Source organism: Arachis hypogaea, chromosome 14 (assembly GCF_003086295.3).
Source record: "Arachis hypogaea cultivar Tifrunner chromosome 14, arahy.Tifrunner.gnm2.J5K5, whole genome shotgun sequence".
NCBI classification, from domain to species: Eukaryota; Viridiplantae; Streptophyta; class Magnoliopsida; order Fabales; family Fabaceae; genus Arachis; species Arachis hypogaea.
In genome coordinates, this window is record NC_092049.1 from 137,443,974 (window position 1) to 137,458,517 (window position 14,544).

A 14,544-nucleotide genomic window follows, 5' to 3' on the forward strand; every position below is an offset into this window, starting at 1 on the left:
TGGGACAAATTTGATGTAGGTTGTTGTACGGTGAAACGGAATCAAATAGAACAAAAATCCACCCCTATCCGTTCCGTTGCCACCTCTACACATTATACTAAATTAGTGTAATATTCCCATATTACACTCCTCGCTCCATAATATCCAAAAAAATTTGCCGACACGTGCAGTTAATTAATAATTAAAATCTTGCTACACCAAAACCAAAAGGTTTGAGTAGTTTATTGATAAACATTAGAATTAGATTTATAATAGAAATGAAATGAAATGATATGATATGATATGTTGTGGCTTAAGTTAAATAGAAGAAAAAAGTTCATCCATCTAATCATGTAATTTAGGAATTATTATTAGAATGTCACATCAACTTGGCAGAGAGTAATTTTTATAGGTAGGGACAGAAAAGTAGCCTATGTGTTAACCCTATTTGTTTTACTTTATTCACCCTATAAAAATTAAGTTAGCTCCCATATTAAGCAACGTAACATTGTATTATGATTATCATTAAGATAAGTGCACCTCACCACATATCCATTATCTTCTTAATCACCAACCAAAAGCTAAAAAGGACAGAGTAATCTTATGATAATGATGTCTCAATACGCGGTTTTGAGACATTATTATGGACAAATTAAATTAAACTCTTCATCACCCATTTATATATGTGTACAAAATAATAAAATGGTGCTTTTTGAATTGACAGCTTCTTAAAATTATTTTAGTTCAAAGGGAATGTTTTAGAATTTTGTTCAACAGGAATAATGTTAATTGTTTTTATTGACCCAGATAGATTAAAAATTTAAAATATTATTTGCCCACGTTTCTAGAAATTCTTAATAAACGGTTGATAATGACAGGAGGAGTAATAAGAAAGAATTGTTGCACCGTCAAACATATTATTGGCTGCTTCTAGTTTTAATCAAAGGAAAATTATTAGAAATTAAGCTAATAAGATTGATTATTCTTCCATAGTTTTATGATTATCTATTTGACCATTTAGTCACATTATTAATTTATTAGTGTTGAATATTGAGTCATGTTATTATCATTAATTTAATTATATATAATCATCATTAATTCATTATACTTTAATTTATTTTTCTACATATATATGAAAAGAATAATTTATCTGTTGCGAGTGATTTTCCAATATTGTACTTATTATTATGGGAAAGTTTTTAAGTATACTGGTATACCGATATTTTAGCGATTTTTAACCGTTGATCTTAATTATATATATTATATATACTTTTTATAATTAAGATTAATGGTTAAAAATCACTGAAATACCGGTATATCAGTACACTTGAAAATTTTCCATTATTATGAGCTTAGCTACTCAGTTTTTTTTGCATGATTATGTAAAGTTAGCTTCGTACGCAAGCATATAGTTAATTATATAAATTTAGGAAGAAGATGACAAATTTTTTAAACATGAAGTCTGTACAATATGAATGATAGTTATTTGAATTGTTTAAATGTTTTGTTTTGAGTTCAATATTCAAGAGTAGTGTATGTGCAACATTTTTTTTTTAATCTAATTTGTCATTATTTATCTTAAAAAATTAAGCTGGTCGGTGAATATATATAAATGATTAGATATCTAATAGACAGATTTTTTTTTTATTTGCGTGAATTTTAAATAGTTTTTTTTTCAAAAAAAAATATTTGTCTTGTGTTAAATTTCTTTTTTTGAAATAAGAGTGATGGAACTTTAAGTTTTTTGGTTATCAAATTTTAATATTATATTATGAAAATACATATTTCAAAAACTTAAGTTATATATTGAATAGAATTACATAAATACTTATAGATCTAACATAAATTTTTTACCTATTCAAAAATAAATTTAAAAAAAATTAGAAATTAGTCGTTAATTCTCAACTAATATATAACAGATCTAGTAATAGTGTAATACAAACTAATTGGATCAAGTATTTAAGGTGTTTCATTGTGTATGATAATCTAGTAATTTTAATCGTTGAAGTCAATTATAAAATTATTATAAAATATATACATAATTAAAAACAATCACTAAAATTAACAGATTATCCTACACCATAAAACACTAAAATATTTTCTATAATATATATATATATATATAGCATGAAGAATTGTGCAAAAGTTCCACTAATTAATTATAGGTGAAAACTCAGATGAAGTCGACTTCATATGAAGTTAATATCTGAGAGCCGTTATATGAAAATTTAATCAAATCAGTCAAATTATCTAATGACTCTCAAGTATCAACTTCACGTGAAGTCGACTTCACCTGAGTTTCCACCTTAATTATAACCAATATGCAATTACAAAAGATCATTAAAAAAATTCCTTTTTATTTATTTATTTTATTTCCAAAAGACAAGCAAAACCACCTAATTGATTATTACTAGTGCAATAGCACACCATAATTGAAAAGCATAAGGCACTATTCAAACTCAGATCAAGAAAATAGTTAGCAAATTCCAGAGAGAATACCATGCATCTATATATGTAGATGTATTATCCCTAATTTCATGATAACGAAAACCCAACTTGCAAATTAAAAGCTAGTAAAGTTCATGACAAATTAACTCCTTAATTATTAGAATATATAATAGGCAAAGTTATTTTCAACAGTTTTTGCCGTCAATAATAGTAAGGCTGAGTTGCACTCCCAAATCACTTTCATAAACAATTATTATTAAGTGCAAAGCATTTGAATTCAAAGATGTGAAACAAGATCAAGTTTTATTTTCTCCCCACACAGTGTGTTACTGTTGTGTTTAGTGGGAATACTTGACAAAAATCCATCACATAATGCACCAATAACCCCTGTTTTTAAGGGACCAAGCACCAGCCCATCACTTGCTGGTTACCAGAACCATAAGGGTAGACCCTCAGAATTTAGGGACCCACCCCCCCATCATAAGTACCCCATTCTATTATTAAAGACTCAATTTTCTTCAAATTTTACTCATAAATTGCCTTAAATATATTAAATTAAGTTTGGTGTATACCATTTATTAAAATAAAAAAAATTCACATACGCTACAAATAAATTATCAAATCAATTCTCATATATTTGTATATATTTATAAGAGTCATTTAAATAAAATACACCTAAAACGTCTTTTTTTTTAATATATTTTTTAATAATTAAAATTTAACATATGTAATCGATTAAATTACGTTATTTCTGTCATAATTATATTAGACAAGCCAATTTAGTCGAAAAATTGTTGAATCAAATTTTAAATCGGTCTAAATTAATATTTTTCTATAGAAAATAATTACAATATCCCTAGAAAATGACTAAAATACTCGTATTATATATATATAATAAAAGTATTTTAGTTATTTTCTATAATAAGAATATTGTAGTAATTTTTTATAATAAGAATATTGTAGTTATTTTCTATAAAAAATATTAATTTAAACCGATTTAAGATTTGGTTCACTAATTTTTTAGCCAAATTAATTTGTCTGATCTAATTTTGATAAAAATAACACAATTTAATTAATTATATGTATTGAATTTTAATTACAAAAAAACATCTTTAAAAAAGACATTTTAGTCATTTTTATCTAATAATTCCCTATATTTATACATGTTCATTTGCACATTTTTTAATTAAATAATCAACCATAAGCCATAATAATCAAAACTGCAACAGACAAATAATAAAACTTATTTAAATTATGAGATACAAAATATGCATTTTATATACAATAACTAAATAATGACTAATTTTTTTGCATATATAAGTATTATAATTGTTAAAATAATTCAATCTATACAGAATTAATAAAAAAAATAATTGATATTATCAAACTTTATTTTATTTACACTACTCCAGCCAAATTAGAGTTACTTCAATTTTGGCATTTTGAAATCTATAGGAAGGAGGTACAAACAATGAATTGATTTGGCTGGCTTTCAAATTAATTTTTCAAAATTTTTCAAAATAAGTTTTAAAAGAAGTACCGAATATAAGTAAATATTTTTATATATGATGGACAATTTTAATTAAACTGATTGAAAGATTTTCAAATGTACCGTCATACCGATGTATCAGTAATTTTTTATTATATATATTATATATATCTTTTATAATTAAAATTAACAGTTAAAAATGACTGAAATACCAGTACGACGATACACTTGAAAATTTTCCAAACTGATTATGGAATGATGGAAAAGAAGACACAGGCAGGCATAGGGTGTGGACCCCAGAAAAGAAATAAAAAAATAAAGAAAAGAAATAAATTATGTGAATATAATGATGGAAAACAAAACACACCCATAACGTTCAATAAGTGCGGAAGACAAGACAGTACTCTCTCTTTCTCTCTCGTCATCATCTTTTATTATTTCAATATTTTGGCAAATACATCTTTATCTTTTTTTTTATTTACCAAGAAAGAGAACCACTTCCTTAAAAGGAAAGTGGCTAAAACCATTTCCCAATTCCCAAACAACACAATCAAATTGGATAATTAGATTACACTTTCACGTGGAGATGGATTATTATCTTAAAATAATTGGGATTAGCTAAGATCATACGTACCATTGCTACAGCACCATAATAATGCATGCTGCATATTGAACTCATCAAACTCAGAACTCAACCATAGTGTAGAATATGAATTTAAATTGATAGAATGGGACCATAAGAAGGGAATAGTGTAGACCCATATGAAACAACAATTCACCAACTTAAACAAGAGTAACACATAATAAAGCCTTCAAAACAGCAACACTTTCTGCTTCTTTCTCTCGGACATATCAACACAAAAATCATTAATACTAAGGAGAATTCCCAGCAAACACTTTCATTTTCTCCATTCTCCTAATTCCTTCAAATTAAACACATACTATGTACATACATCAATTAAATTAATATATAGCATCATTGATCATTAATAAAAATATAATCATATATAATAACTAAACAATTAATAACAAAAGATAGAGAAGGGGCAAAAATAGAACTAGCAATTAATTAAGGTACCGTGCCATTAATATATCCTTAATCTACCTCGAAGAACATATTATATATTATTTAATTCTCTCGCTCTCTTCCTATGATCATCTTTCTGCCATGAAATGAAGAAAGAGTAGGATTAAGAAGAAGAAGAAGAACCATTAGCACCGCCATTAACACCAACACCAACACCATTACCATTGTTGTTGTTGTTATTATTAGGATCTTCCTCCATAATAATGCTTCTGCTACCACCACCACTACCAAGAACACCAACACCACCGTTAATGGTGGTAACAGCAGCGCCATTACTCTCTTTCTTTGCGAGATTGTTCTTGTTGTTATGCATCCAGACTTTGAGAACACCACGATCAACGCCAACCTCGCTGCAGAACTCTTGAACCAAATCATCGTCTCTCTTCTGCATCTTCCACCCGACACGCTCTGCGAACTTGTGCATCTTCTCCTTCTGCTCCTGGCTGAACTTCGTCCTGAACCTCTTCCTCGGAGAAGCTAAAGCTGCGGCGGCGGAAATTGGTGCCGCGGTGCTCTCCGGCGGCGCGGCGATGCCAGCGCCGGAGAGGGCAAGTAGCATGTGAGGTGCTGCTGACGGGTGGTGATAGTAAGCGGAGGAGATCGGCGGCGGAGATGCCGAGTTAGGGCTCCGGTGAGGCGGTGGAGGAGGCGGTGGAGGAGGATGGTGGCGGTTTTGTGAATGAAACTCGAAGGCAGAGGAGATAAGCGGGTCCTCTGGCTCACGGCGGTGGAAGTTCCTGTGGCAGCCGCAGGCGGCGCACTTGATGGATGTAGGGTCGCCGGCGGTGGCAGTGGGTGCGGGCATGAACTCCCCACAGCCGTCGAGCGCGTGGCCGCCGAGAGCGGCGGCGTGGTTCTTCAAGCATTCCTTGTATACAACGAGTTGGTGGTGGTGGTTGGCGGCGGAGATATGGTGAGGATGGTGGCGTTTTAGGACCCCATTTGAGAAAGTTAAAGCCTTTGATGGTGTTGGTGTGTTGGGTATGGTTGTAGTAGTAGTAGTAGTAGTGGTGTTTTGAATAATCCTAGTTGGTGTTTCAGTTTCATGTTCTTCAGTTGGTGGTGATGATTTTGTTGGAGTAGTGCTACTATTGTTGATGTTGTTGTTGTTGATTGTTGTTTGTGCTGCTATGTCCATGGCTCTAACATCTAGGGTCCTAACAACAACAACGAAAATTAAAACAAGATAATATTAAAATAACAAACAAAGTTTTAAAAGCTAAGCTTTTTTAATTTCTTGTGATGATGGATGGGTTTGCTGCTGCTTCTGCTGCTTCTAGCTAGCTAGCTATTTAGGTTAGAGATATCATCACACTCCATATCAAAATTGAATTCAATTTCAAGTTTGAACCCTTTCTCACTATGCTACTGTTTTATATGTGTTTGGGAATTATAGATCATTTTTTGGGCTATCAACAAGAGCAAGTGAACAAAGAGAGGCAGCTGAAAAGAAAAAGGTTAGTTTTTTATTTTTGGTGGTGGTGGCGGTGGCGGTGGTGGTGGAGGTGGAGGAAGGTTTATTTTTAGTGGTGGTTGTTTCTGTGAGAGAGGGAGAGAGAGAAAGGGGTGAGGGACTGTTGATAATAAAAAAATCTTGGGTTATGTGGTTGTGGGTTGTTCTTAACCAGCTTTGGGTATTTAACCCTGGTTCTAATCCATGGTTAAGTTGTTGACCCTACTTTGAGGTTAGATGTGAGTAATAAATATACCCCCTTTGTTGTATTGGAATTATTATTATGACCCTATACAACTGTTACTTATTACTACTATATCACACTATACTATATAGGATTCATTAGTAATGGTAATTCTCTTCCTCCATTTTTATATATTTAATCTTGGGAATTTGATTTTGACTCCACCATAAAATGGGGTCCCAAATTTCAGTTGAGTCATTTTGCTTCAATCACAAGTATTTTTAATGAAGACTCGGTGAGTTGACTCGGATGGATGGGGTTAATTTTGATGTTAGCATGAAATTAGAATGGCCTGCAATTCTGAAGCAATGGACTGTAACCTATCTTAATTTGTCAAGTGTTGCAGTAAGGAAGGACGGGACGGGTCAGCTTTCACAGTAAAATCATTCACATCAAAAAAATTTTTAATTCCATTTTTCTATTACAAAAATTATTAGGTAAATCTTACTATTATTCCTTTGACCCATCAAACTAAGATATTTTACATGGACCAAAAATGGGTTAAAAGGAGGCAAATTATTTTTTTATGAGAGTAAATCTGGTGTTTGATAAAAAAAAAAAAAATTTGTTTTTTGTGTTTTACATGTGTATGGTACAATGCGAAAATCGCACTTAGCTATTGCGATTTCTAATTTAATTTTTAAAAAATCTCGTGCACTGATTTTTTATAAAAAAAATAGAAATTTTATCATTATTTTTTTTTTAATCCCACTACGTTACTAACAGTATTTCTGTCAATTTCTGCCAATTTTTATTTATAATTGTGTTTAATTGAAGTGTCTTGTGAATGTGTCCAATAAAAATGTCTTTTTTTTGTTGTATTTAATAAAAGTATCTTTATAGATATATTTTTTGGATATATCTCTTTATATATGTGTTTAAAATATAATAATTAATTATTATTGGCAATAAGTTGACAGATAATATGTTGGTACCTATACTTTTCTTTTTTATTTTAGTAAAAATTTAGGTATAGTCAACTTTACGTGAAGTTGATAGGTGAGAACTGTTAAATAATATAAAAAATTTAACTAAATTTTTATCTAACAATTCTCAGTTATCAATTTCACGTGAAATTGACTGCACCTGAGTTTTTATATTTTATTTTATTTTTTTAAAAAATAAAATTTCACGTATCAATTTCTAATTTTATAATTTGTCTCTATATTTTAACATTCTAAAAAAATCAATAATTTATAATTTAACAAAAAAAATCCTCCATATGTAAAATATACAATATAGAAATATAGAAATATAAAATTGAAAATTTGTTAGAAACGAAAAATAATTTTGGTAGAAACAAAAAGTTTGTTAATTATGTTGATGTCGACTCGTATTTTTTTATCTTTATTAAAAATAATTTTTTACCCATAACAAATTATTTACTTTTGTCCACAATTCAATCACACAATCAAAATCAATTTTAAACATATATACCTGGCCCCATAATACTTTTATATTGTTTTTTTGTCCCCACAAACAATTATACTCTTTTTAGGGTTTTCTGTTTTTTAAACCCTGTGGCTAAGGATGCTATATGATTTTGCTAAGCAAAAACATTATCAACTAATACTTGATTAAACTGGCTCATATGAATGATTTCGATTTTCAAGTAACAAGACCAAATGACCCTGAAATCTAGCTGGAATGAAACGTCGTCGTTAGCTAGGCAATAGTGGCGGATTCCGTAAAATTTCACCAAAAAGGAGCCTGCATGCAACTAAATGATACGTGGAACCTTAAAAGCAAAAGGTTATGAATTATGATAAGATACTTGATAAAATTATTAAAGTGGAAAAATGTTTATTTGAAAAATGAAGTTGAGTTTTAGAGTTTTTTTTAGGTAGTGACATCATTCAATCGTTTCTTTTTTGTTCGGATAACTATTTACATGTATTTGAAAGTAATCATTTTTATTAATATGATGGTATTTATTTGGATGTTATGTGTAACAAAAATTAAAAAATAATTAAATTACATTATTAGTTATATTGAAAATTTTTGTCAGAAATATGTTAATTAATATTAATATCCTTAATTGGAATGGGTAGTGAGGTAAAATTAAAAAAAAAAAAAAGTATAGATGCTTTTTATACGATTTAGATTTTGAAGAAATAATTCTAATCTAAAATTAAATAATCAATAATACCATATTAGTCCAATCCACTGATTTAATTTCATTAAAAAATGTCCACTAGCTAATAATTTCAAAGTACAATAATTTTCCTTAAACATTCAGAAATGAGCTATTTGTTAATAAAAAGAGTACGCAATGAAGAATTAAGGTAAAGCACTTGAATTTGTATTTGTATACTTTTCTTTCCAATTCGAATAAGAAAGGTGTTCGAGTCTAAATTCATATATATTACGTGTAATAAAGAAAGTGAAAAGTAGAATATAATTTTTGGAAAATTTTATTCTCTCTTCAACTTGATCGGAAGAGAGCTAAATGGTATCTTTGTCGGCATTACGGTCATTGAAACGGAACGTGGCAACAAAACGGCGTCGTATATGCTCCATTAGCTTAGGACAAGAGAAACATGGTCCGGAAAACCGTACCGGGAAAGTAGGTGCTCACTTTTTCTGTTCGGACAATAATACCCTCCATGGTTCCAGCTTTTTACCATAGACTAAATTGATAAATAAACCTGACGATTTAACAGATTAGTTTTTTTAAAAAAATAATAATAAATCTTTTTAAGATAAAAATAAATACATTAATTTTAAATTAACTTCTATAATTAAAATAAAAGATTTTAATTTAAAATAATTTATTCATATTTACGTAAATAATTTTATTGACATTTTCTTTTAAATTAATTTGTTCGAAATATAAATTTTTAACGATTTATTTATCACTTTATTTTTACCATCAAGAATTTAGGACAGCTCTAGATCATGTGACATGTGTCAAGAGAGGTCACGTGGAAGATCACGTGAGTCATCTACTCAAATTTATAATTTGTTTGTTGGATTGGTATGAGTTATATGTATATATATAATAATGTGTTGTTTAATTAAGAATATCTACATAGAAAATAAGTAAGTAGAAAACACAGGCTTATTAGCTTTCAGGTGCCAAAACTGTTCTTCCTTATTGTTATCATTATTCTTTTCAGGACTAATTTTTAACTTGTTTTCAACTCTATAATCATTTAATGTCAGTGCTAAGGACAAGGTTAGAAGAACACCATGCTTATCTTCCAATCAACAAATATAATTATCAACTCTATATATGTTACTATCACCCCAACTCCCTATATTCACACTATCATGTACATCATAACAACAATTTTTCGGATAGGATAAGTGTCTTTAATAATAATAATTAGTTTAATCATATATGGATGAGTACTATTATTATACTCTCACGTAGGTCTATTATTAGAAAAGTTGAGTACAAGTCGGGTGTTTTTAGTGCATTTTAATCTAAATTAAAACTAGAGATGATATAAAGAGGAAAATGAATCACCTTCAACAAAACTATATCTAGATGTGTCATCAGATTAATTATTCAAAAAGTTTATATCAAATTTCATGTTCTGATCATTTTTATAGGTATGACTCAATCTTTATTTCTTGAGTTAGTTTTTTGAAATAAATTAAGTCTATTTAATATTTAATTTCTCATGTAGGATTCAAGTTAAATTAAAAAAATATTATTAAATTATCCAGATCTGCTACATATACAAATCTTTTGACAAATAAGTTCATATAAATTGGTCAAAATTCAATAAAAATAATCTTCAATTTAGATTGCATGCAAATACGCGTTCCCTCAACTCTTAAATAGCGCAAACGGTTCTTTTCCCTCAATCAAAACCACAATGCTCAAAATTTGAACAACGATCAAAATCTCTAAAAAATCTATCAAAATCATCGCACAAAGTGAAGGAAATTTCAAAACTGAATCCGAAAAGAATTATGAGAAAATGAAATAAGAAGATGAAGAAGAAGAAGCAGTAGAAGATGATGAGGAGGAAGAGGAAGAGTTTTGAATTATGCAGAATTTATCAGTATAAATCCACCGAAAATTTTTAAACAATACACATAAATGTCTTAGTTTTACACCGAAATTTACTGCAACTACTACACAAAAATATTTTCTCTAATGTTGCATTTTCTTCTTCTTCTTTCTTTCTTTCTTTTAGTTGAATGAATGTAAGTTCATCCTCTTGCAAGTAGTTTTGCAGCATTATATGTTTCTTCTTCTTCTTTATTTGATTTTTTTTATTTTTATTTTTGTTAAGAGAGTAAAACAAGAAAAAACTTGAGAAGGTAAAACAAGAAATGAAATATGAATAAAAAAAAGATGGTGATGATGATGAAAAAGAAGAAGCAGCAGCTGAGGGAGGAGGAAGAGAAAGAGTTTTGAATTATGCAGAACTTATTAGTATAGATCCACCAAAAATTTTTAAACAATACACATAAATGTCTTAGTTTTATACCAAAATTTGCTGCAAATACACAAAAATGTTTCTTTTAATCCTACATTTTTTTTCTTCTTTTTTTTCTTATTTCTTTCTTTCTTTTAGTTGAATGAATGTAAGTTCATCATCTTCCAAATAATTTTGCAATATTATGTGTTTTTCTTCTTCTTTATTTGATTTTTTGTTTTGTTTTTATTCTTGTTAATAGAGTAAAATAAGAAGAAACTTGAGAAGGTAAAACAAGAAGGAAAAGATGAATAAGAAAAAGAAGAAGAAGAAGAAGAAGATGGTGATGATGATGAAAAAGAAGAAGAAAAAGCATAGCAGAATATGAGAGGAGGAAGATGAAGAGTTTTGAATTATGCAGAACTTATCATTACAAATTCACTGAAAATTCTTGAACAATACACATAAATATCTTAGTTTTATACCGAAATTTACTGCAAATACACAAAAATATTTTCTTGATGCAGAACTCCTACATTACATGCAATTCAAACTATAAATGATGAACAACAATTTTCACAAACAAAAACAACATTATTCACCTACTGAATTATAAACTACAAACAAAAACATTAACTAGAATCAAACCACACCTCAGCCACTTGATTGGATTCAAAACAATAATCTACTTCGCTCTGATTCAATTGACAAATATGAACTTGAATCATTCATTATCGTCAATAACGAGATAACTGATCAAAACTGATTTCAAAGCTTGATTTAAAAAACGTAGAGAACGAAAAAAATTACGAAAAATAAAGAAAGAGAACGCAGAGAATGAACGAAGAGAAACGCAGAGATGGAAGGAACATAGATCGAAAACGCTAAGAAAATTCAAAAGAGGAAATGAAATCCTTTCGAAAAAGACAATTATATATTCGCGCGTTGATTAAAAAGTCGGTTAGATAGTGGCGCATGAGGTGAATTAGGTTAAAAAGACTTGTATAAATTTGTACGTGTAAATAACTTGTATGTAAAGACTATTTCTAAGTTGATTTTTCATCACACAAAAATTTAAGTTGTATTCAACTGGGTTTAATTTACGGTAAATCTAACTCAAAAAATAAGAATTACCTCGTATTTATACAAATTATAAGACTTTTAATTTAAGACAATATGAGACTTTATAATTTAAATGATACATTAAATAATAGTATATAAATAATATATATTTCACAACCCAAATTATACTTATATTTTCTTTTAAACTTCAAATTAATTTTTAGCAATTTTTGGGATATTTTAGTTTCAATCATTTTAATTATTAAATTAATTTATATATTTTTATTTCTTAAATAAATCAATTTTTATGTTTTTATAAATTAATTTGTATATTGTTTGTTCGTGTAAAAGAATTGATTTAAATTAATTTAAAAAATTAATATTTTTATGTTTTTACTAAATAGTATTAAAAACTAATTTGTTTAGTTTTCTTTTCCTCAAAAGTTGACATATGACTTATTTGATTAAAACAATAAAAAAAATGAGAACATATTTGGTAATTAATAAAACTCGTTGAGGATTTAAATAAGACTAAAATTTTATTTTAATCGATTTAAGTGTTATTAGTCTTTTGTTTTTATATATCATATCATGAATTTACTTACCACAAAATGGTTAAATTGATAGTTTGAGATGTGTAGATATACATGATTATATGGCCGGCCATGATTATATATAAATATAAAAACAATGTTAGAATTTCAATCTGCCCAATATAATTCACACGAGCAATTCTTTTTTGGTGAAAACTCAAATACAGTCGTTGAAAATTTAAGTACAGTCGATTTTACGTGAAGTTGATAATTGAGAGCCATTAGATGAAAATTTAGTCAAATCAGTCAAATCATCTAACGGCTCTTAATTATCAACTTCATATGAAATCGACTGCACCTGAATTTCCATTTTTTTTATTTATTGATTAAATGTGATTGCATTGCTAGATAGCCACTTTGTTACGTTCTTGAATTTACAAAATATATAAAATTGTAAGGTGTAAAATTGAATGATATTACAAGATACTCAACGCTATAGTTTAGCAATAGTACTTTTGTGGACCTAGCGATATGTCCCTGGCCAAGCCATTATTCAATAATTGCAATGTTTGTAATTAGGGTTTCAATCTTTTCAATTGTTATTATTTTTCTTTCCATGCAACATAATAATTGAAATCCACGCATGATTGAAGCTCCTACAACAAAATGGTCAAATACAAAACAACTTGCCACATTGCGACATGAGCAACAAGGTGACCTGGGCAAGAATTTATTCCTCTAATAAATTTTTTATATACTGTCATCAAATTATTTTTTCAAAATTTTAATTAATAATAAAAAATATAAATAATTATATTTTTAATATTTTTTCTTCATATAAAAACTTCTTTTTAATATAGTAAACTTCTTATAAATTTCTTTTTATCTTATGTGATGATTATTTTTTTAGAAGTCAACAAAGATTGAATTAGATTATTTCTCTCAAAAATTTAAATTAATAAAAAAAAATACGTGAATAATTATATCTTTAATAGGTCGTTATATACCGAGTGCTCAAGAACACAAATTATTAAATAAAAAATTCTCAAAAATTATCCATGTCATGACATACAAAAGAAATAATGAATTCAATTCCGAACACAAAAATTTAAAAATAAAAATGATTAATTTAATAACCATGTGATATAAACACTCCAATAATGAGTACAAATTATTATACCATAAGTCCATAACAATATGTAAATACAAAACGCAGGAAAATTTCTGTTTATAAAATACGAAACATAAAAACTGGGGCTTTAAACTGCATTAATTAACCATAATAAGTATAACTATAGGTAATCATAGGGAGACCAAAAAAATAGCCAAAACTTGTCTTATTTAACATTTATTAATTGTCGCAACAATTAATGAATGCTAAATAAGGTAAGTTATGGCTGTTTTTGGTTGATTTTCTTTGGTTACCAAACATTTCCGAACTATAATTTTATTGGGTAATGCTAGGAAAAAAAAAGCCAGAACTTGTCTTATTTTTTTTTATTGTCCACGGTATCTCCCAACCCGACAGGCCAAGGACTAATCCATCGCGGATCGGAGCTCCATTTAAGGGCCTTCCACTGGCTAATGGGTTGCTGCATGCACAAAACGAGATTCGAACGTCCGACACTTGTCTTATTTAGCATTCATTAATTGTCGCAACAATTAATGAATGCTAAATAAAGCAAGTTACAGCTATTTTTTGTTAATTTTGTTTTGTTATCAAACATTTTTGAATTTTATTATGGCTACTTTCAAAATCAAATCCATCGAACCAGAGAGTAAGTTAAACATCTTGGTCAATCAACTTTATCAAGAATAGACTAACGTGATTCATTTTCAATGCAAACGTGCATCCTTGTCGGACATTTTTCTT

The 14,544-nt window shown here is 28.5% G+C and overlaps 1 protein-coding gene across 1 annotated transcript; it reads right to left on the reverse strand.

The window, feature by feature from the left end:
- Positions 1–4,874: 4,874 nt before the first annotated feature.
- Positions 4,875–6,620, reverse strand: LOC112744491 (zinc-finger homeodomain protein 8). Its single transcript, XM_025794147.3, has one exon. The coding sequence runs from the start codon at positions 6,139–6,141 to the stop codon at positions 5,107–5,109; it is 1,035 nt and encodes a 344-aa protein (XP_025649932.1). The 5' UTR covers positions 6,142–6,620; the 3' UTR covers positions 4,875–5,106.
- Positions 6,621–14,544: the final 7,924 nt, after the last annotated feature.

Bases quoted from the DNA above. Each gene is read 5' to 3' on its own strand.
- LOC112744491 (XM_025794147.3), bottom strand. From the start codon at position 6,141: ATGGACATAGCAGCACAAACAACAATCAACAACAACAACATCAACAAT.